Source organism: Xenopus laevis, chromosome 2S, assembly GCF_017654675.1.
Source record: "Xenopus laevis strain J_2021 chromosome 2S, Xenopus_laevis_v10.1, whole genome shotgun sequence".
NCBI classification, from domain to species: Eukaryota; Metazoa; Chordata; class Amphibia; order Anura; family Pipidae; genus Xenopus; species Xenopus laevis.
In genome coordinates, this window is record NC_054374.1 from 71,846,868 (window position 1) to 71,868,597 (window position 21,730).

Sequence of the window (21,730 nt, forward strand, 5' to 3'; positions counted from 1 at the left end):
TCTTCATGTCGGCTCCTGTGCGAACACACTCAACAGATTTTGCCTCAAATTTAAAAGTCTCACACTTCTTTGGCAAAATCCGCCAAGTGTGTCTGGAAGCCTTGTCTCGACTCCGGTGCAGACGCGAACACTAAAGAGGAGGGTTCGGGGGGGCTGAAATTGGCCTGTGGATTTTAGCTCTGTCTGACCCTAGACTTAGTTAATTATGGAAAATTATGGAACCTTTATCTGGAAAACCCCAGGTCCCAAGCCTTCTGGATAACAGGTTCCATACCTGTATTTGTACTGCTCTGTTCCTTTTTACTGTATTTTTAGACAAGACACTTTCTGCCAAGCAGTATGTTGATTTTTGACAAAAGGCATGTTCTTCTGTCCAAAGATAGTGCAAGGGAGAAAAGTGTATTCTGCTGTAAATACATCAAAAAGAATCCAGTAGCACACTGATGAATTATCAAATAGTGAAAAAAGTGTGTATTCAGTCCAAAAATGCTTCTGCTGTAAATAAGCAGAATAAGTAAAGAAGTTTTTTTTTTTTAAAATTAATGTGGTCTTGCAGCAGCTGAGTATAGAGCAGCAACTATGGTACCAAGAGAGTGAAAAACAGCAAATAGCAGATTCAAATAAAAAAAAACAGATATTGCACAGTCTTGTACAGGTATGGGATCCGTTATCAGGAAACCCATTATCCAGAAATGGCCATCTCCCATAGACTCCAAATTTTTAAAAAAAGATTTTCTTTTTTTCTGTATTAATAAAACAGTAACTTGTACTTGATCCAAACTAAGATGTAATTATTCCTTATTGGAAGCAAAACCAGCCCATTGGGTTTAATAATGTTTACGTGATTTTCTTGTAGACTTAAGGAATGAAGATCCAAATTACGGAAAGATCCATTATCCGGAAACCCTCAGGTCCTGAGCTTTCTGGATATGAGGTCCCATACCTGTATTAGCTTTTGTCATTCAAAAACAGGTCAGGCTACACTAGTTTATTAATCATGGAATGATTTCATGTTACCTACAATGCTTGGGAAATGGGGGTTTCCTGATAATGTTTTTTTTCCATAACCTGAATCATCATACCAAGTCTGCTAAAAACATTTAAGCATTAAATAAACCCAATATGATTGTTTGCCTCTAATATAGACAGAGAACAGTTTTATTATTACAGAAGGAAACAGGAATAATAATCTCCAAGGGAAATGGTTAAACTTTTTGGATAAAGGTTTACCAGATAAGGGATACCTGTAATAGAAAATACATCTGTACTTGTCTGCACATGCTACTACCATTCCCAGGGTAAACGACTAATTTACTATTGCTCCTGACTCAACAGCACTAAAAATTGTACCCCTTAGTTGCCTGACACAGAGGGGCAAATTTACTAAAGGGCGAAGTGGCTAACGATAGTGAAAATTCGCCAGTGTGACGTCATATCGTTACTTTGCCGTTTTACTAACGGGTGCTGGTGTAAATTCGCTAGCGAAGTGGACCTACTCTAGCGCTACTTCGCACCCTTACACCAGGCGAAGTTGCGCTATGGCGAAGGGACTTAACTACGCTAATTCACTATCTTGCGCATTTTACCTATTGCGCCAGACTTGCCTTCGTCACCTCAGACCAGGCAAAGTGCAATAGAGTAGATAGGGCTTGCTTCAAAAAAAGTCCCAAAAAAACGTTGGTGTCTTTTACTTTTTTAAGGGTGATAGGCTGAAAAAGATCGTAAATTTTTTTGGGGGTATCCTCCTTCCCCCCTACATTTACCAACATATGGCACCTAAACTATACAGTGGGCGCATGTATAGGGCAAAATAACAACTCTATTTTATTTTATGAAGCTTTCCCAGGCTTGTGTAGTGTAATGTATTTGCTGCTACATATACGTCCATTGTACTTTAACTTGGCGCTGTATGCAAATTAGGCATCAATAGCGTAATTTCGCTACCTTTTGCCTCCCTGTGCGCAACTTCGGATTATAGTGAATTAGCAGCGCGCTGGCGAAACTACGCCTGGCGAAGTGCGGCGAAGTCATCACTGGCGCAACTTCGGAGGTAAGTAAATTTGCCCCAGAGTACCATAAATGGCACAATTGCTGCCCCTTGTAATAGAGGTGCCTTGCACCCATTGGCTCATCCATCTTGCATGTCTAAATGACCTGCATGTTAGGGGGCATGATAGGGTATGTCTATGTCCCTCCTACCTCCTTCCCATAGATATGCATCTCTTTTTCAATTTGTTGTAAAGTGTTGCAGATTGGGCTCAACATGAGAACGGTAAAGAGGGCTGTTTTTTGCTCTTTACACCTTACCTGGCAGTAATAAATTAGCCCTCAATAAATTAATCAATTGAAAGGCAGAAGCTTATAGCTAATAAAAAAAGTTAGCTATGCATTTATACGGGGGTTGGGGACAGGGGGGTACTACTGTACCGGGCCTAAAAGGGGAGCTTGGCTGTGCTGCACCTTTCGAAATAGCTGGGCCCCCCTTGACTGCCAAGCGGAACAGCCGAAGTCCCGAAGAGTCGTAGTCCTGAAAAGCCGAAGCTGAAGTCCCGAAGCAACAAAAAGACCCGAAGTCATGAAAGGAGTCGAACTTGAAGCCCTGAAAAGACCCGAAGTCACGGAGGGAGTCGAATTTAAATTCTCCGAAGCCGCAAAAAAACCCAAAGTCACAAAAGGAACTGAACTTGAAGTCCCGAAGCCGCAAAAAGACACAAAGTCACTGAAGGGGGAAATTGAAGTCCTGATGCCGCGAAAAGACCCGAAGTCACGAAAGGAGCTGAATTTGAAGTCACGAAGCCGCAAAAAGACCCAAAGTCACGAAAGGAGCTGAACTTGAAATCCCCGAAACAGAGAAAAGACGGTAAGTCACGGAAGGGGTTAATTGAAGTCCTGATGCTTTGAAAAGACCCGAAATCACGAAAGTATCCGAATTTGAAGTCACGAAGCCGCAAAAAGACCCTAAGTCACAGAAGGAGCTGAAGTTGAAGTCCTGAAACTGCAAAAAGACACAAAATCGTGAAAGGAGCCGAATTTGAAGTCATGAAGCCGCAAAAATACCCAAAGTCGCGAAAGGAGCTTAACTTGAAGTCCCGAAACCACGAAAAGACGTGAAGTCACGGTAGGGGGTCATTGAAGTCCTGATGGTGCGAAAAGACCCGAAGTCACGAAAGGAGCCAAATTTGAAGTCACGAAGCTGCAAAAAGACCCAAAGTCACAAAAGGAGCCGACTTTGAAGTCCTGAAGCCACGAGTTCAATTCTGCTGAACACTGATAAGGTGGCCTTTATTATAATCACATATATCATATCTAATACATGGTTGTATACCACTTTCAGCTAGTCTTTTCTCTATTAGCAGAAACCACATTCTATGTCAGCATGACACTAAGCACCATCCTTTCTATCAACTTAAACAAACTACTTATGCCTCTGTTCAAGGATGGTCTCATTATACAGAATTAGGTGAACGGTCAATCAATACCTACTGTTGTTGAAACTGAATATTCTCTTCTAATTGGTTCTTGTTGGAAACCACCCTAACCTCCTTAAAGCATAATCATTAACTAATTCTGTTGGTCTTTTGCCCATAAATAAAGGATCTGTTCATCTATATGCCAGAACAGAACAAATAGATACTCTTGTGTCTTGTGTCTGCAATTGCATTCTTCCTACATCTATTTTGTACTTAAAAAATACCTCGACAACACCAATGTGTGTTTTTTTTATTTTAGTAAACCCTTGGCCACTAACGTATTATTTTATGTATTATTTATTTTAATGTATTATTTTAATACTTTATAGGCACCTGCCACCAATGTTTTCTTTAAAAAAAATATTTTCTGGGGCCCTAATGTTTCTTTTTAACTTGTAAGGGGGGCCCTGGTGCCAATGTTTTTTTAAAAAAAACTTTTATGGGGGCCCTGGCACCAATGCTTAAAAAAAAAAAAAACTTAGAAGGGGACCCTGGCTCCACAGTTTTTTTAACTTATAAGGGGGCCCTGACCATCAATGGTTTTAATAACTTGTGTGTGTGTGGGGGGGGTTTATCGTTTTTAGCGCTGATGTCGGTGTGGTCTTTGAACTGTGGTGTGCACGGGATCTGGGGTGGGCAGAGCCCAGGGGGCCTGAAAATGTTGTTGTACGGGGTCCCAGTGACTTCTAATGTGGCCCTGGTTGGGTACATCCATGAGGTGCACAATATACTTGTTTGAGGTACCGTATATTTTCCATGATTATTATGTAGCAGCAACATATTCAGCAGCATTACAGGTATGGGCTCTGTTATCCAAAAACCCATTGTAAATAAATGAACATTGAACATACAGAAACGACCAATAGCCGAGCTTACAATCAAAGACATTGTTCCTACCTTGCAAGATGGAGGTGCTGCTTCCTTCTGGTTCAGTTTTCCATTTGAAGTCACTTTCAAGATTTTGTGAGCTTTTTCTCCACTCCAGCACATAGCTCTTAGCCATGGTTTGCAACCTCCACTCCACAGCAAGGCTGTTATCACTATTGGGTAACACATGGATCCAGGAGACAGGCATACCTGGAACTTCAATGGCGTTGACATGAAGTTATTTTAATAAAAACATGTAATCTGTTTAAAAGTTTGCTGGCTGTTTTTTTTTTTTTTTAACTTGTTTTTATTAAAGGATAATAGATTATAATCACATAGAGCATTTGTACATAGTTCCATAAAGCAAAGAATATAGTGATTATGACATTCAAATCAAAACTTTTCAACAAACTTTTTAAACAGTCAGCTCAGTTATGGCAAGTAGCATGAGGGGGCGGGTCTTATGAGGATTAATTCAGATAAGAGGTTAGCAATCTGTTAATCTGATGATTTCTGGGAGGCTCATTATCAGGTTGTAGTTGTTCCTGTTGTGACGTGGCTAGATATTTGGATGATTCCATGATCAAAGGGTGATCCTTCAAAGATTCCATATCGTACCATGACGTGTGTCTAAAGGTGTAGACTGTGAGGCATCTAATTCTTTGTGGGAGATGTATTATGTAGATAGACCACATATGAAAGAACTTGGACGTATTGTGTTCTTTTTTGCTGGCTCTGTTTATTGCAATTGAAATGTTACTTGTGGATGGGCTCCACTTAATAACATTGGTGCAATGGTCAGTAATCCATGGCACCCAATCAGTGATTAATTTTACTGAGTGACATTTGTTACTACAGGTTATTGCACTGGTGTAAAATGTGCTAGTATTACAGGTATGGGCTCTGTTATCCAAAAACCCATTATCCAGAAAGCTCCAAATTACAGAAGACTCCAGTTTATCCAAATAAATCAAGTTTTTGTTCATTTTGCTATGGTGAATGAATTTCATCTGAGCAATGAAAATGCCCAGGGCATACATAAATTACCCCTATAACTTACTTCCTAAAAATACTTAGTACTTAGTTATATAGTTCTTACATAGTAAGAACCTTGTACTTACTTTTTCTATCTCTAAAGTCAATTTCCATTCTTGGTGAATGCCCAGCAGTGTTATAAACCCATAGATAAGCACCAGTTGCTCCATGTGGCAGATGGAAACTGCAGTTGAGAAAGGTTGTATTGCACACCACATTGCCATTCCAGTATGGCTCTAACCTGATACCCACTATGTACCAGGGGTTTTCAGAGTTGACTTCTTCCTTCTTTAGTGCCTAATGGAGATCAACACAAACAGCTCTAGTCCTATGACCTTATATTGGGCAATGGTACCTTAATTCAATCCTCATTTTAGGACAGTGGTGTGTAGTGGATAGTAACCACTTTTGAAATAGTGGATAATCCCAAAGTGGCAATACTCTATTACATTATATCCCCCTCCTCCAGCAATTAAATATATTTTAGCATCTGTAACAATATGTTTCCTTATTTTATGATAGTTCTCCTTTAAGAATGAACTTGATGCATCTACTCAATGCTAAGTGAGAGTTTTAACTCCATATGCCACCTATTGGCACAATGCAGAACCAGTCAATATATTTATTTTTAAAAAATATACAAATGAATAAAACTAAATAATATAAAGAAATATAATATCTTCATCTGGTGATTCTTTTTCCCTAATGGACTGGTAGGTTCAGAAAGATAACAGCAGTTAATCATCTGAGGTGTCAGTCTATAGGCTGAAAGTTATACTTAGCTAGCTTTAGTATGAAAATTGAGTGTAGCTCAGACTATAGGCACTCTTTGAAATCCACAGGGCCACAAATATAAAAAGTGAAAACGCTGTTTATTTTAATTTAATTAAACAGCAAACTTGTCCAATGACCCCACACGTTTCGTACCCTATGGGTACATATTTATTAACTAGGCACTTAGACATGACAAAGTGCCTATAGGGCACCAAATGCGAAAGGCCATCAGAGATGTTTACTTTTAATTAAATTAAAATACAGTATTTTTCACTTCATGCTTGCGGCCCTGTGGATTTTCTAGCATGCTTGGAACTCTCCTTTGATAGTATTGCTGATGGTTTTCCGCACCCTTGAGTTGAGGGTCTTGGGCTGTTGCACCTGAACCACCTCTTCAATATGGTAAGTTTATCAACACGTTATTTTTGGCATCTTCTCTGTGATTGAAAATAGCTCAGCTAGGCAGCTTATTCATGCAATCAATCACGCCAAATAATATTTAAAGTGTTTTATATCCTTTTGGTTCAATTAAGTAATTCAGATGTAATTTTGTATCTGTAGCACAAAAGAGATTGTTTCCACTGAGAACAAAAAAAAATATTGTTGTCCGAAACTGAAGAGACACATTACTGTAATTTCTTGCAAATGACTACACTTAAAAGCAGATTTATACAGCAATAGCAGCCAATGGGTCTTATTCTACTAAAAACTATGCACAAAAGCATTTGCAAGTTTGTGCACATCAAAATGCCATACAATAGGTTGCTCCTATAGTAATCAGAGGTGCATGGAAGAGCTGACTAGCCACTGACCAGACATAAAGTAAAGGGCTTTTTTGTGATTGTGGGTATGATAAAAAAATTGCTTGCAAGTAAAGATCATAAATATATGCATGTAAAATGCACTGTGGTTATACTCCTCCTATAACGATAACTGAAGGAAATGGAAACAAGTGTTTCATATTCTATTTAAAATGTAGGTACTTTACCTTCCACAATAGCTGTATTTGTGTTGGGCCATCGCCTGTAGCTTCTAGAACCCTCCACCAGGTCTTCACTTTACCAGTAGGAGCTTTATAATAAACAATACAATCTTCTATTAATGACAGTGTTCTACAGTATATATATATATTAAATACATGGTATCACTAGGAATATTTAGACCTCCCACATTAAGGCATTTAGAAAACAAAACTTTCTTATGGTCCACTTAGGATTTGGATTTGACTGCAAAATTGTGCTTAGTCTAGTTATACCTATGCTAGTTTTGTTTTATTGTATCTTTCTTAAATGAAAAATCCAAATAAGGTGACCCTGCTATTTTGACTTTCATTTGACCAGTTCAAATGGGCATGTCCTTATTAGACCCTGTTCCTTGGCTTGCTATGTTGCTTTTTTATCTACCCTCTGTTAGAGAATTATAATGCAATGTGCAATTGTAATAGAATTTTAATAGAATCTTGGGCAATAATGCTATAGGAAAAGTATTATAAGTTAACATTTCAATTAGACAAATAAAATGACGAAAATAACAAAAATGGATAAATAGTGATGCCACTTGCTTCAGTTTGAAAATATATTATGACCAGTGTATCATAATACAGTCAGGTGTACCATTCTGTGTCTTGAAATTTAAAAAATACAAACCTGATTCAGATGTGAGCAAACTTGTATCTGATCCCCACTCACTCCAGTATCCTTTCATAAATATTCGAATGCAGCGGATTTGGAAATGATATCTTGTAGCAGGGGAAAGGTTGCAGTATTCCAACTCATCTGAATCTTTCATTATGGGTTTAGTCTAAAGTCATAAAACACAATTAGACAAAGACTCCCTAGCACTAGGAGCAGACTGGCAATCTGTGCAAATGCTAGAGGGTCTGCTGTAAGATGCCATAGTTACTATTTTTGGACCTGTAGGGGGCTGTTTGGGCCTCTGTGTATTTGAATTGCCAGAGCTTATTTTGATTCCATTCTGGACCTGCCTAGCACCCCTAGATTAATTTGGGCTCCGTAGCACACATATTTTTACTAGCACTTTCCAGGATTAGTAATATTGTAATCACAACTCCTGACTGCAGTATAAACACAAATTAAAAAATGTCCGGCATTTGACTATGCTTGGATTATACCTAGATTTGAATTCCGTTTATGCCCTCTTGCCTCATAAAATCTACAGATCAAGGGGCACATTTACTTAGCTCGAGTGAAGGATTAGAATAAAAAATACTTCGAATTTCAAAGTATTTTTTTGGCTACTTCGACCATCGAATTGGCTACTTCGACTTCGAATCGAACGATTCAAACTAAAAATCGTTCAACTATTCGACCATTCAATAGTCGAAGTACTGTCTCTTTAAAAAAACTTTGACCACCTACTTCGCCACCTAAAACCTACCGAACATCAATGTTAGCCAATTTGTGATCGAAGGAAAATCGTTCGATCGATGGATTAAAATCCTTCGAATCGTTCGATACGAAGGATTTAATCATTCGATCAAACGAATTTTCCTTCGATCGTTCGATCGTATTAAATGCGGTAAATCCTTTCGAAGTAAATCCTTTTCGATTTTCGAAGTCGAAGGATTTTACTTCGACCCTAAGTAAATGTGCCCCTTAGTATCCAGGTTTGTACAATAACTTACCTCTGTCCATTGGTTCTCTTCTGCCTTTCTGTAGCGCAACTGATACCACTGTTCAATAAAACTCCCCGTTTCTGACTTTTTGGTCTGAATCCTGACACAGCCGGGGTGAGACAGGAGTGGTGCTGCTTCCTTTATGACTGGAGGATCCAACTTCACTAAATAAAGAAAGCACAAAACTTAAAAAAAAGCTTCATTGTCCTTACACATAGCTATTGATATCATTTTGACAACATTTTTAATTTTTAAGGCAGTTTATTGAAATACTGGAGTGTTCACCAGCTTACAGAACACAATTCCTGCTCCTATATACTTTTGGTGAGTTCCCTCATGACATATGAGCCTTTGTGGACTACCAGTAATACAAGTAGGAATGTTGGGTTGTCCACTGTACTCTCTCCAATCCAAATACTTTTGAGAAATGTATTTGTCTCCTAGCTTTACCCTCATATTCCCAGTCTTTCAGCCAATCTCTTAGTTGTTCCCTTTGCTCCTTGCAATGACAAAACCCATCCACTCTGGGAGTTCCTTTTAGGGGTAAGTAGACTTCCTCATGAGTCCTTCCTAATAATCACAATTAAATATGTTTACACAGGACAAGCTTCCTGTGTAAAGTCTGCTCCAATATGTGAGCTGGACCAGTGAAAAAGGAGTGTGTGGCCCACCTGTTCCTTCCACAAAATTTCAGCTTCCAGGACCATACGGCAAGCTTCTCTGAATATAGAAAACAACTCCCACTACTGGGGAATCAAAGGCAAAGTTCACTTTTTGACATTTTACTTTAGTCACCTGTTTCCAATATATATTGGAACATTTATAAAATTTGATTTAAAAACTGCCACTATCCTGTATCCAGTAATAAAGGGTTCAGCAGAACAAAAAACAGTTTGCCTGAATGTTCTGTAAAATTATATATCATTACCACATATCTGTCTATCTATCTATATACACAAACAAACAACACTGAGGGCTCATTTATGTCCATGGGCAAAGATCAATTTCTCCATGTTTTTTTTCCCACAATGAAGCATTTTCCCCCCAGAATTCCAGCAGATGTAAATGAGCCCTTATATGTTGTCTCATTTCATGTAACTATATGGCTAATGTCTGAATGGGCAAACAGTAGTACACTTTAGTCATTATCTGTCCTAACCATGGCCAGTAAGAGTAGCAATGGTATAACATAGTCTAGCAACCATCATTATTGTTTCCATTATTTTAGATCAGTAATTGTAGTTATTCAGTAGTTATTGTATTGGGGAAATCTTTATTCATGCTGTATTTCAGAATGCTAAGGAGATGCGTTAGCTTGCTTTGAATGTTACTGAATTACTACTAACTGAGGGGTGACGAGTAACATGTGCCCACTGATTAGTTAGTATTGTTTGCTAGACTTTTACACTATTCCCCAATGTAGAAACAATTCAGAGTAGAGAGGACTTTACCATAGTTCATTGGTGTGAGAAAGAGATAGGATGAGATAACACGTCCCAACTCATTTTGCGCTGTAATCCATACTGCATGTTTCTTGTAGAGATGGTATTGAGTACGAGGTATGGCGCATGATGTCTCACCAGGTCGAGGCACACAAGTGTATTTTTTTCCCTCATATGGTGTACAGTTTTTATTTGTCCTAAAATATAAATAATATAAATAAAAAATTCTGGTATTTGCAATTTCAGCATGTTCGGGCTTTGCTTTATCATGTAAGTTATAATATATAGTACAGCTGAAAAACTCAAATAACTATTTGCTTCTTGAATAAATTACAAGGATACACCACCACTTTATAAATGTCTACATTAACTCAATGTTGAAAATGACACGGCCAACATTTCCTTTGTGCAGTTTGTATTGTGTATCATGTTTGTTATGTGGGCGGTATGTAAATCAGAAATAATGTTCTGTACCAGTAGACTTGTCAACAGAATCCACACAAGCCTTTATCAGTTATATCTTTTAAGCTAATTTTGGGCTAAAACACGGCCTGCTGAATAACAGACCGAGAATCAGCCCCTTACGTTGAATGTACCTGGATCCATTATTGTGTCAGCCCAGGTGCAGATACACACTGCAGATTCCAGTGCCGAAAAGCAAACATGTGTGTGCGTGTGCCTACATTCAGGATGACACACTGGTGCAATAAGAAGTAACAACACAGTTGTGCAGCTTGTGTGGCTCCCTTGATCCTTTTTATGTTCATGTATACCTGATCTTAACGGTGTGGCCATGTGGGGTAGAGCCATTCGTAATTCAAGACTTGGAGTGCGTTGGAGAATATTTATATATTATAAATCAGTACTTACTCAGCAATTGAGAGAGTAGCATTGGTCTTTATCAGGGGGTTACTCCCAAGTTGCCAACTGCATACTAGCCTTTCATCTGTGAGGTTTAGGTGGCAGGTCAGATTGGTCGGTTTAGCTGGAGGATCTACAACAATATAGAAATAAGTGTAGTAGATGATATACATCACAGTATTTGAAGTGGATATGATTTTTATAAACCGCTGTATAAATATATTTCATATGTAAAACTAGAGACTTCAGATTTGTATTTAACAAATACTGTCCTTTTTTTAATTATTTACACATATAGTTATGGGATCCCTTTTTCTAAGTTTCTAATGATGGGAAGGCCATCACCCACAGAGTTCATTTCAAACAAATAATTCTATTTTTTTAAGGATTTTCTTTTTTCTGTAATAAGGGAAAATTGCGTCATACTTACCGTGATTTTCCTTTCCTAGGCCTCTCCATGTCAGTACTCACCGGGACTAGCCCCTCCCCTCATGCTCCGTCAGAAGAACCCTCCCACAAACAATAAAGGTGTCACTTACACTCTCGACGGTGTCTAGTAACAAGCTCCTTAATTAAATGTCTGGGAGGGCCATACTGACATGGAGAGGCCTAGGAAAGGAAAATCACGGTAAGTATGACGCAATTTTCCCTTTTCCCTTGTCCTCTCCATGTCAGTACTCACCGGGATGTAGCAAGCTCCCCGGATCCATAGGGTGGGATAAATAACCACAGACATTGAACTGCAAAAACATTTATTGCTTTCCAGAAGCACATCTAAGAACACTGGCGCCAAACTGAGCGTTCCTGGATGAGGAGACATCCAGCTTGTAGTGTGAAAGAAAGGTATTGGATGACCGCTCTGCAAATCACCTCCATTGGAGTCCCCGCTTCAGCCGCCCATGAAGCTGCTTGCCCCCTGGTAGAGTGAGCCCTAACGCTTGCTTGGTCCTGAGTGGTTTGAGACGAGTAAGCCTTCTTAATGACCAGCTTTATCCAACTGGAGATCGTGTAGGAAGAGGCTGCTTTCCCCTTATTCTTTCCCGCAGGGACAATAAAAAGACGGTCACTATTTCGTATCTGAGATGTTGCCTCACAATAGGATCTTACCACCACTGCTACGTCTAATGCTCGAAGATCTTGGTCTTCTTCCTCATCTGGAAAGGATGGTAAAGATAACTCGTCTTTCAGATGGAAAGGAAATACCACCTTGGGTTTGAATGAAGTCGCAAATCTCAGGACTACTCTATCCTGAAAAAACACTGGACTGGTGTTGTCGTATAGAAGAGCCTGTAGTTCCCCTACCCTCTTGGCCGAGGTGATTGCCACCAGGAACACAGCTTTTAACGTCAGGAACCATAATGACATTTCTTCTGTAGGATGGAAGGGGTGTCTGGACAGCATCTGTAGTACAAAAGGTAGGTCCCATTGCGGGCAAGAAGGTCTCTTTGCTGGCAAGATTCTAACGGCTGCCTTGAAGAAGCGAACTACCAAAGGATGCTGGGACCAGCGCACCTCAGAGAATGCAGATAAGGCTGAGACCTGAGTCCTCAGGGTGCTTACGCTCAAGCCCTTACTCAGACCTGACTGCAAAAACTCGAGCAATTCTCCAACCTTAATGGTTGCTGAAGGCATGCCTCTAGTTTCTCTCCACATCCTGAAACATTCCCAGGTTCTCCCATATCTGCTATTGGTAGAATCCTTTCTGGATTTTAGTAATGTGTTTACGACTTCTCCCGATAAACCATGAGCCTCTAGATTCTGCCGCTCAGTCGCCAAGCCGTCAGGGCCAATGAACCCGGGTCTGGATGGATGAATGTCCCTTGGACTAGGAGAGGTCCTGCACATGGAAGTTTCCATGGGGCATCCACTGTCATTTGTAGTAAACGAGGAAACCAGGGACGTCTCGGCCATGCCGGAGCTATGCATATGACCTCCGCCCTGTCCTCCCTGATCTTCTGAATCACTTTCCCGATCAGAGGAAGAGGAGGAAAGATATAAGCCAAAGGATGGATCCACTTCTGACAGAAGGCGTCTACTGCTAGTGCCTTGTGTTCTGGATCTCTTGAGTAGAACCTTTTGCATTTTGAGTTCCTTGAAGTAGCCATCAAATCTATTGTGGGATGGCCCCAGCGTTGGACAATTATCCTGAAGATCCGGGAATGAAGTTCCCATTCGTGCCTTTCTAGCGTGTGTCTGCTCAGGAAGTCTGCTGTTTGGTTCTCTCTGCCTGGAATATAGACTGCTGAGAGATCCTCCAAGGTTTCTTCCGCAATTTGAAAGAGAGGCTCTACTTCTTGCATCAGTGAGATGCTTCTTGTGCCCCCCTGCTTTCTGATATAGGCTACTGTGGTCGTGTTGTCGGAACGAACCATTAATCTTTGGCCCTGAAGTTGACCGCTGAAGAATCGACAGGCTGCGATTACCGCCCTGATCTCTAGCACATTTGAGGGCACGTCTGAGGATGGAATTAGCCATGAGCCTTGAGCTACTTGGTTTTCTAACTCTGCACCCCAGCCTATGCCTGATGCATCTGTGGTCAGGATGGACCATGGTTTCAGGAAGAGTTTGACTCCCCTGGCCAAATGTTGAGGGACCTGCCACCAGGAAAGAGCTTTCAACATTGAAGGTAACATTATGATTCTCTGATCCTGGGAAAACCCATCCCATTGATGAAGAAAAGGAAATTGAATTCCCCTCATCTTCCACTGGGCCCAAGGGACTAATCCTATGGATGAGGTCATCATCCCCAAGATCTTCGCCAATCTGATCGCTGGGACTCTGGGGAGTAATCCTAGTTCCCTTGCTTCTAGTGCTAAGGTTCGTTGTCTTTCCTCGGACAGACTGATGGTACCCCTGCAGGAGTCTATGATTGCTCCTAGGTACACTATTCTCTGAGTTGGGAGAAGTTGACTCTTTTGCCAGTTCAGATACCATCCATGCCCCTGTAGAAAAGATATCACCTGTTCCCTGTGATCTATTAATTGTTTCCTGGAGCCTGCAAGGAGGATTAGATCGTCCAGGTAATGGAAGATTCGGATCTTCTGCCATCTTAGAAGGGCTACCAGTACCACCAGTATCTTGGAGAAGACCCTCGGGGCTGTGGAGAGGCCAAAAGGAAGACATTGAAATTGGAAGTGAGCCTTTCCTACTGCAAATCGTAGAAACTGTTGATCCCGGATGGTGACCGGAACATGATGATACGCGTCGCGTATATCTAGGGAACACATCCAATCGCCTGGGCATAAGGCTTTCTTCACTGAGTCCAAGGACTCCATTCGGAAATGCTGCTTCCGTAAAGTCTTGTTTACTGATTTCAGGTCTAGGATCGGGCGCCAAGCTCCCGAGGCCTTCTTGACTAGGAAGAAGACTGAGTATACCCCAGACTTCTTTTCCTCTCTCGGGACCGGAATGATGACATTCTGCTGGGTCAAGGTATCGAGACACTGGAGAAGAGCCTTTCTTTTCTCTGGGTTCCTTGGAACAGCTGAACGGTGAAAGACTGGTCGCGGAAGGATGGTGACAAACTCTAGACTGTAGCCCTCTTTGATCACCCTGCGAACCCAAGCATCGTCTGTGGACTGATCCCAGGCGTCCCAGAAGTGGCGGAGTCTTCCCCCCAACTGGAGACCCTGGGGACCACCACCTTCAGAATGGGCGACGGGCTGGGCCTGAGGATTTTCCTCTGTAGCGCCTGAACAATCCAGACTGGCCCCCGCGCCAACTTGATGATTTGTCATCAGAGGTCTTATTCCGAAAGGAATATGATTCTCCCGACGTTTGTCTAGTCTTAGAAGGAAACTTGCCCTTTGAGGACTGTTTCTCTGGAAACCTTCTTCTTTTCCTTTGGGGAAGCAGCTGGCTCTTTCCTCCAGAAGCCTTGGAAATTAGATCTTCCATTTTCTTTCCAAACAATGCCTGCCCCTGGAAGGGGAGGGTGCAAAGGGCAATCTTAGAAGTAGTGTCCGCCTCCCATGATCTGAGCCACAGAGCCCTTCTCGCTGAGACAGAGAGGGCTAATGATCTTGAGGCTAATCTAACCTGATCCACAGACGTGTTTATCAGGAAGGAAGAACCCAACTTTAGTTCCGTAAGGCCCTCTAGAATGTCGTTTCTGTCCTGGCCTTCTTTGATAGCAGACTCTATATTGGCTAGCCAAGTCTCCATGGCTTTAGCTACAGCAAGACTAGCCACCGCTGGCTTAAGAGACTCTCCTGCATTAAGATAGGCTCTTTTCAGGTCTGTCTCAAGTCTCTTATCCATGGGGTCGCGCAGTGAGGCTTGATCATCAATGGGTAAGAGCGTATTCCTGGAAAGGTTTAGTACTGGGGCATCCACAACCGGGACGGAACAGAAGTCCTTGATATCTTCTTCATTGAAGGGATATAACTTGGTAAATCGCTGTTGAGTTGGACTTCTTTTGGACAAGACCTCCCATTCTGATTTTATCAGATCTGCCACCTCTTGGTGTAGAGGAAAAACTTGCCCCTTCTTCCTTGCTGAGGGTAAGAACTGGGCAGTAGATGCCTCTTTTTCCTGGAGATTTAAGGCCAGTCTCATGGCCCTAATCAATGGGGAAATCAGATTAAAGTCAAAGGAAGAATGTTCCTCTTCCGAATCTTCCTCTGAGGAAGAATCAAGCAATAGGTCTCAACAGGCATCCTCTTCTGGTGGATGAGCCTCTTTGGAAGCTCGGGTAGTGACAGCTGAGGCACCTGACAATTCCTGGGCTACAGCTTGTTTGATCCAGGCCCGTATATCTGATGGCGGGATCGATGTGCCTGCTGCTTCTGTGAGACAGAGCTGGCATAGTCTTTTGCCCATTAGCGCTGGTTCAGAGCATCCCAGGCATTGACTGCTTGAGGCCTCCGTAGGGCTGGGGGATTCCTTTCGCCTAGCGGCCGGCTTCGTGGTGCTAGGAGAAAACAGAGAGGCATATAGTTATTAATATCCCCACCTGCCCAGGTCCTACACAGATGTAGTGCATGCGTGGGCTTGATTTATCTTTTTTTTTTTTTTTTTTTTCTACCTCAGCAGGGGGGGGGACTAGACTTCTGGGGGATGCGGCTTGGACCCAGCCAGGAAGGGACCTGCAGTAAAAAGAAAAAATACGGTAGCTGTTAGGTGGGAATCTTTCCCTTGAGTCAGCCCCAATAATTACAGGTACCCTCCTGGAGTCCGCTAAACTAAGGCCTACCCAGAGGAGAACAGCAGTGGCCGAGAGCGGACGTGACACAGACCCAGGACGCCAATTCAAACAAGGCGCGCTGCTTGTCCACAACCCGGAAGAAAAGGATTTCCGGATATGACGTCACCGCCCCGACGAACTCCTCCGATTGTGGCCGAGCGCTAACTTCTGCATCCCCGTCTGCGTTCCAAAAACTGATGCGGCTGCCATAGGTCGCATGGGAGCCGGACGCTTTATGAGCAGGCCGGTAACCCAGGAAGCAGGGGAACGCCGAGTTCTTACTTTTGAGGCAGACGGCGGGCGAAAAACCCTGACTCGCCAGGGAAAAGGCCGGTTCCAGGGACGCCTTATGGGCAGGTCCCAGCTAATCCCCCCCTAAAAGAAAAACGAGCTCCTAGAAAAGGAGCGGAGCAAAGGAGAAGAACCAAAAAGACACCGTCGAGAGTGTAAGTGACACCTTTATTGTTTGTGGGAGGGTTCTTCTGACGGAGCATGAGGGGAGGGGCTAGTCCTGGTGAGTACTGACATGGAGAGGACAAGGGAAAAAAGAATACCTTATACTTGATGTTAACTGAGCTGCATAAATCTATGTTTGTGCTAAAGAGATCCTTATTAATTAATGTTTTCATGTTTTTATTAGCTTATGGTACATATGGTAGTTCCAAATTCTGGAAAGACCCCTTATTCAGAAAACCCCAGCATTCTGGATAATGAATGCCATATGTCTATATAACTATGGGGATAGTATTTCTTAATGCTTCTTTTATATTAGGCTCTATAATTCCTAATTTTAGATTCAATACTGATTTAGGGGGTTATTTATCAAAATCCAAAATGTTCTCACTATTTTCTGAAAACCCCTCCAACCAAATGCACCTGGACTTTCCCCCCTATTTATCAATACATTTTCACGAAAATTTCTTGTGCAGGTAAAAGACTCGTGAAAAAATCCGAATCATATGACTTTTTCGTATTTGTCTTTCGGATTTGATGCCAGAAACCTGGGACTTTTTTTTCGGGTTTAACGCCCGATACCACGAAATCTTCAAATTATCAAACGAAATCCAGAACAGATCAGGATTTCTTTAAAATGTCAATGGGACATTTGCCATTGACTTCTACATGAACTCGGCAAGTCTGAGTTTGAGTACTTTTTCATTCTGACTTTTAATAAATCTTGAAAAAGTGTTTTTCCCCTTTAAAAGTAAGACCAGAAAAAAAAATTGGACTTTAATAAATAACTGCATAAGTGTTAACTGTATTACTGCAGAGAGGAGTACTGTCTTGTATCTAGGGGCAGAAGTAAAGGATTCTAACTTGGTGGTGCCAAAAGTTATGCACCCCCAAGTTATCGCATGTACTTACCTGAAACCCCGGGCCAGTGCTCCTATCAGAAGAAAACTGCACCGGCCCTGGATTCTTCCAGCGAGCATCTTCGAGTGATCGTCTTCCAACATCATCAAATTTCCGGGGCAGATGCATGCTCAGTAGACCAAATAGCCAACGTTTTCTTTAAAGTTCAGCTTTTTGCGCTACTGTGCATGCTCAGCCACGAGAAAAAAGAAGCAGGAAGACAATCGCTCTTTGGTGCTCGCTGGAGGAATCCCAGACCGTTGCAGTTTTCTGCTGATAGGAGCACCGGTTTCAGGTAAGTACATGTGATCACTTGGGGTGCCTATCTTTTGACACCCCAAAGTTAGAAGTCCTTCTCCTTCAAGCACAGGTAGGATTTGAGTAGAAGTTTAAGTACAATCATACTGTATTTATTTATGAATTCTTACACATATAATTTGTACTTACACAATGCAGGTTAGAAATTTGTTTTAAGCTATTCATCACTTGGGAAAGCCACTACATATACAAGGTGTGCTAATATACTACAAGGCTGCATATATCTCAAGAGGAAGCCGACACAAATTTATATTTGTATTGCTCTTGTGGGTTCTGAACCTGACCGCTAACAGCCTCCACATCATAGAGCGACAGAATGGGCTAATTGAGGCCTAGCTAAAACTGATATGTCTGCTGCCACCTGTCTTTGTCTGTTTTTAGACCTCTATTTGTTTCTTATCTTATCCCTCTCCTTTCTTTTCCGTTGTTACTTTTCTGTTTATTTTTTTGTGAAAAAAACCCTAAAATGTAAAAAAAAAGAGCAATAAAACCTAACAATCTTCTTGAAATATGAGACTCACAGCCAGCATTAATTTCCACTCTGTCCATTAGCTGTATTCCTTGATCCATTCGAAAGTGGCAAGAGAGCGCTGCAGAAGTCTTGTTGAAACTTCTGAAGTAGATTGAAGACATATTTTGATGAACATGAGCGTGATCTTTACTTGGGATGATATTTTGGTCTAGTTTCCAAATCACTTGGGCATCCAGGTTCAAACCAGGGCAGACTTGTTTGCCAACAGCACAGGATGCAAAGAGAGGGGAACCAAGCTGGACTGTGTGAGATTCTATGGAAATGACTCCACACGTTTTGGCTGTCACACCTGTGAAGATGGGTAGAATTAGTAAACACACTCGGCTCCAAATGTTATATTAATTAAATACATAGCCCTTTTGAACATCTGTTAGGTTAAAGGAGTGGTTCACCTTTAAATTAACTTCTAGTATATTACAGAATGGCTAATTCTAAGCAACTTTTTAAATTTGTCTTCATTTTTTCCTTTTTATAGTTTTTGAATTATTTGACTTTCAAATGGGGGTCACTGGCCCATCTAAAAACAAATGCTCTGTAAGACTACACATGTTTTGTTATTGCTACTTTTTATTACTCATCTTTCTACTCAGGCCTCTCCTATTCATATTCCAGTCCCTTATTCAAATCAATGCATGGTTGCCAGGGTAATTTAGACCCTAGCAACCAGACTGCTAAAATTGCAAACTCATACCTCCCAACTGTCCTGTTTTTGGAGGGACAGTCCCTCTTTTGACAGCTCAACCTGCAGTCCCTTGTTTGTACTGGAAAGTCTCTTTTTTCTCTGCACTGAACAGCCAGAAAAAGAAACAAAGTTTCTAACTTAATTGGCTTTTGATAGAGAGCCCAAAATAGCCACAGCGGCAGAAAAGATACTTTTGTAACAATTTCAACAGGTCCCTTGGGAAAAGTAAGACTCACAGCTTAAAGGGCAATTCACCTTCATTAGCAAAACTTTCATAACCTGACAAATTTTAAAAATGAGCATGGTAATTAGGGGGTGTGGCCACAAAAATGGGAGTTGTCCCTCTTTTTATTTCCAAAATGTTGAGAGGTATGCAAACTGGAGAGCTGCTGAATAAAAGGCTAAATAAAAAAAACATAAATAATAATAAATGAAAACCAATTGCAAATTGTCTCAGAATATCACTCTCTACATCATACTTAAAGTTGATATATTGTTGAACAACCCCTTTAATGGGATTTCAATGAGCGTCATCAGACTATAATTAAACAGACATGTGAAACCATTCATTCCCATGGCATATACAGTATATATTAAGTCATGACTTGTACTTGCAGATGTGTATAATACCTTACAGATACAGTATTGTTTTCCCTCAATGTCATTGGACCCAGAAGATTCAGACGGGGAAATTCACTAAGGTGCGAAGTGGTGAACGCTGGCGAAAATTCACCAGCGTTAAGTAAGTTCGATACTTCGCCTATTTACTAATGGGCACTGGCGAAAATATGCTAGCGAAGAAGACTCTAGCGCAACTTACGCACTCTAACGCCGGACGAATTTTCACCAGGGCTAAAGATCGTTACTGCGCAAATTCAATAAGAAGTTGATTTTACTGAACGTTACCTCTTACGCCAGACTTGCCTTCGCCAGCTCAGACCAGGCAAAGTGCAATAGAGTAGATAGGACTTCAAAAAAAAAAAGTAAATTTTTTTTCTAAGTCCCAAAAAACGCTGGCGTCTGTTCCATTTTCATGGGCTGCAAAAGGACGGAATAATTTTTTTTGGGTACCCTGTTTCCCCCTTACTTTTCATAACATATGGCACATAAACTATACACTGGGCACATGTGTAGGGCAATAAAACATCTCTATTTATGTTTTATGTATTTGCTGTAACATATACGTCCATTCAAACTTAAGTTCCCGCAAATTCCTCTTCACTAGCGCACCTTCGCTACCTTTCACTTTGCTGAGCGCAACTTTGCATTTAAGTGAATTTGCCGAGCGCTGGCAGCAGCAACTGCAAGGCAGCGGAGGGGCCAGGATCGCCCCTGATTCATTTTAGCTTAGTTTCCTCAAGCTCAACTATCTTGAATAATTTTGCGATATATCTGCCAAATCAATATTATTTTTTGTTGTTGTAGCTTTAAGTACGGGTATGGGACCTGTTATCCAGAATGTTCGGGGGTTGGGGTTTTCCGATAACAGATCTTTCCATAATTACCTTAAAGAAGAAACAAACCCGTAACATTAAAAAACCCCTACCGCCTACCCTTTGTAGACCCCCCTCCCTTCTCCCCCCCAGCCTAGATGGTAACCGGGGCAAATGCCCCTAGCTTTTTACTTACCCCTCAGTGCAGATTCTGTCCCCCGCAGTTCATGGCAGCCATCTTCTTTTCTTGGTAAACATAATTTTCATTGCATGCGCAGTTGGAGTAATTTTCCGGTCAACTGCGCATGCGCCAAAAACGAAGGTCTGCTTACAAAGTTTAACGAAGAAAAGATGATGCTGCCGTGAACTGCGGGGGACCGAATCTGCACCAAGGGGTAAGTAAAAAGTTAGGGTACCACCTAGGCTGGGGGGGAGGAGGGAGGGGGGTCTACAAAGGGTAGGGGGTTAGGGTTTGTTTCTCCTTTTAGTATACTTAAAAATCATGTAAACATGAAATAAACCCAATAAGCAGGGTTTGCTTCCAGTAAGCATTAATTATATCTTTGTTTGGATCAAGTATAATGTTCTGTTTTATTATTACAGAGAAAAAGAAAAAAAATTTAAAAAATTTGGATTATTTGATTATAATGGAGTCTATGGGAGATGGCCTTTAATTGGAAACTTTCTGGATAATGGGTTTCCGGATAGCCCATCCCAAACCTTCCAACAGGGCTGGAACTAGGGGTAGGCAGAGTAGGCACTTGCCTTGGGCGCAAAGCTGGGAGGGCGCCAGGCACATACCTCCTCTGTCGCCTACCCCAAGTCCGGTTCCCTTCTCTGCCCGTTTCTTCATGCTTTTTTGCGCTTCTGCGCATGCGCGTGAACTTCACGCATGCGCACTATATTGCAAATGCGCGCAAGCGCATGCGAGCGTAAATTTGCGCATGCGCACACCAACCAGGCGCCGCGACTGCCCGGCCGGCCTAGGGCGCCTGCCCAGCGTGGCCCGGCACTGCCTTCCAAATCCCTGTTATGACAGTTGTCATTCACACTGGATTTTTATTGAGTAACTATGTGCAATAACTTTAAGGAATATTTGTTTTATTCAGCAGTTTAGTGTAAGTGGTATTAAGCAATGGTTAG

General features: G+C 41.6%; 1 protein-coding gene across 3 annotated transcripts in view; it reads right to left on the reverse strand.

Moving 5' to 3' along the window:
• Nucleotides 1-21,730, reverse strand: part of LOC108704665 (granulocyte colony-stimulating factor receptor) — a 40,327-nt gene that overhangs the window by 6,950 nt on the left and 11,647 nt on the right. For all 3 annotated transcript variants that reach the window (XM_041583948.1, XM_041583947.1, XM_041583949.1), the window contains exons 3-10: nt 18,462-18,761; nt 11,094-11,217; nt 10,233-10,420; nt 8,791-8,945; nt 7,793-7,946; nt 7,135-7,217; nt 5,459-5,669; nt 4,368-4,553 (exon numbers count right to left, since the gene is read on the reverse strand). In XM_041583948.1, the coding sequence (XP_041439882.1) occupies nt 4,368-4,553; nt 5,459-5,669; nt 7,135-7,217; nt 7,793-7,946; nt 8,791-8,945; nt 10,233-10,420; nt 11,094-11,217; nt 18,462-18,761 (1,401 nt within the window). The remainder of the gene's footprint in view (nt 1-4,367; nt 4,554-5,458; nt 5,670-7,134; nt 7,218-7,792; nt 7,947-8,790; nt 8,946-10,232; nt 10,421-11,093; nt 11,218-18,461; nt 18,762-21,730) is intronic.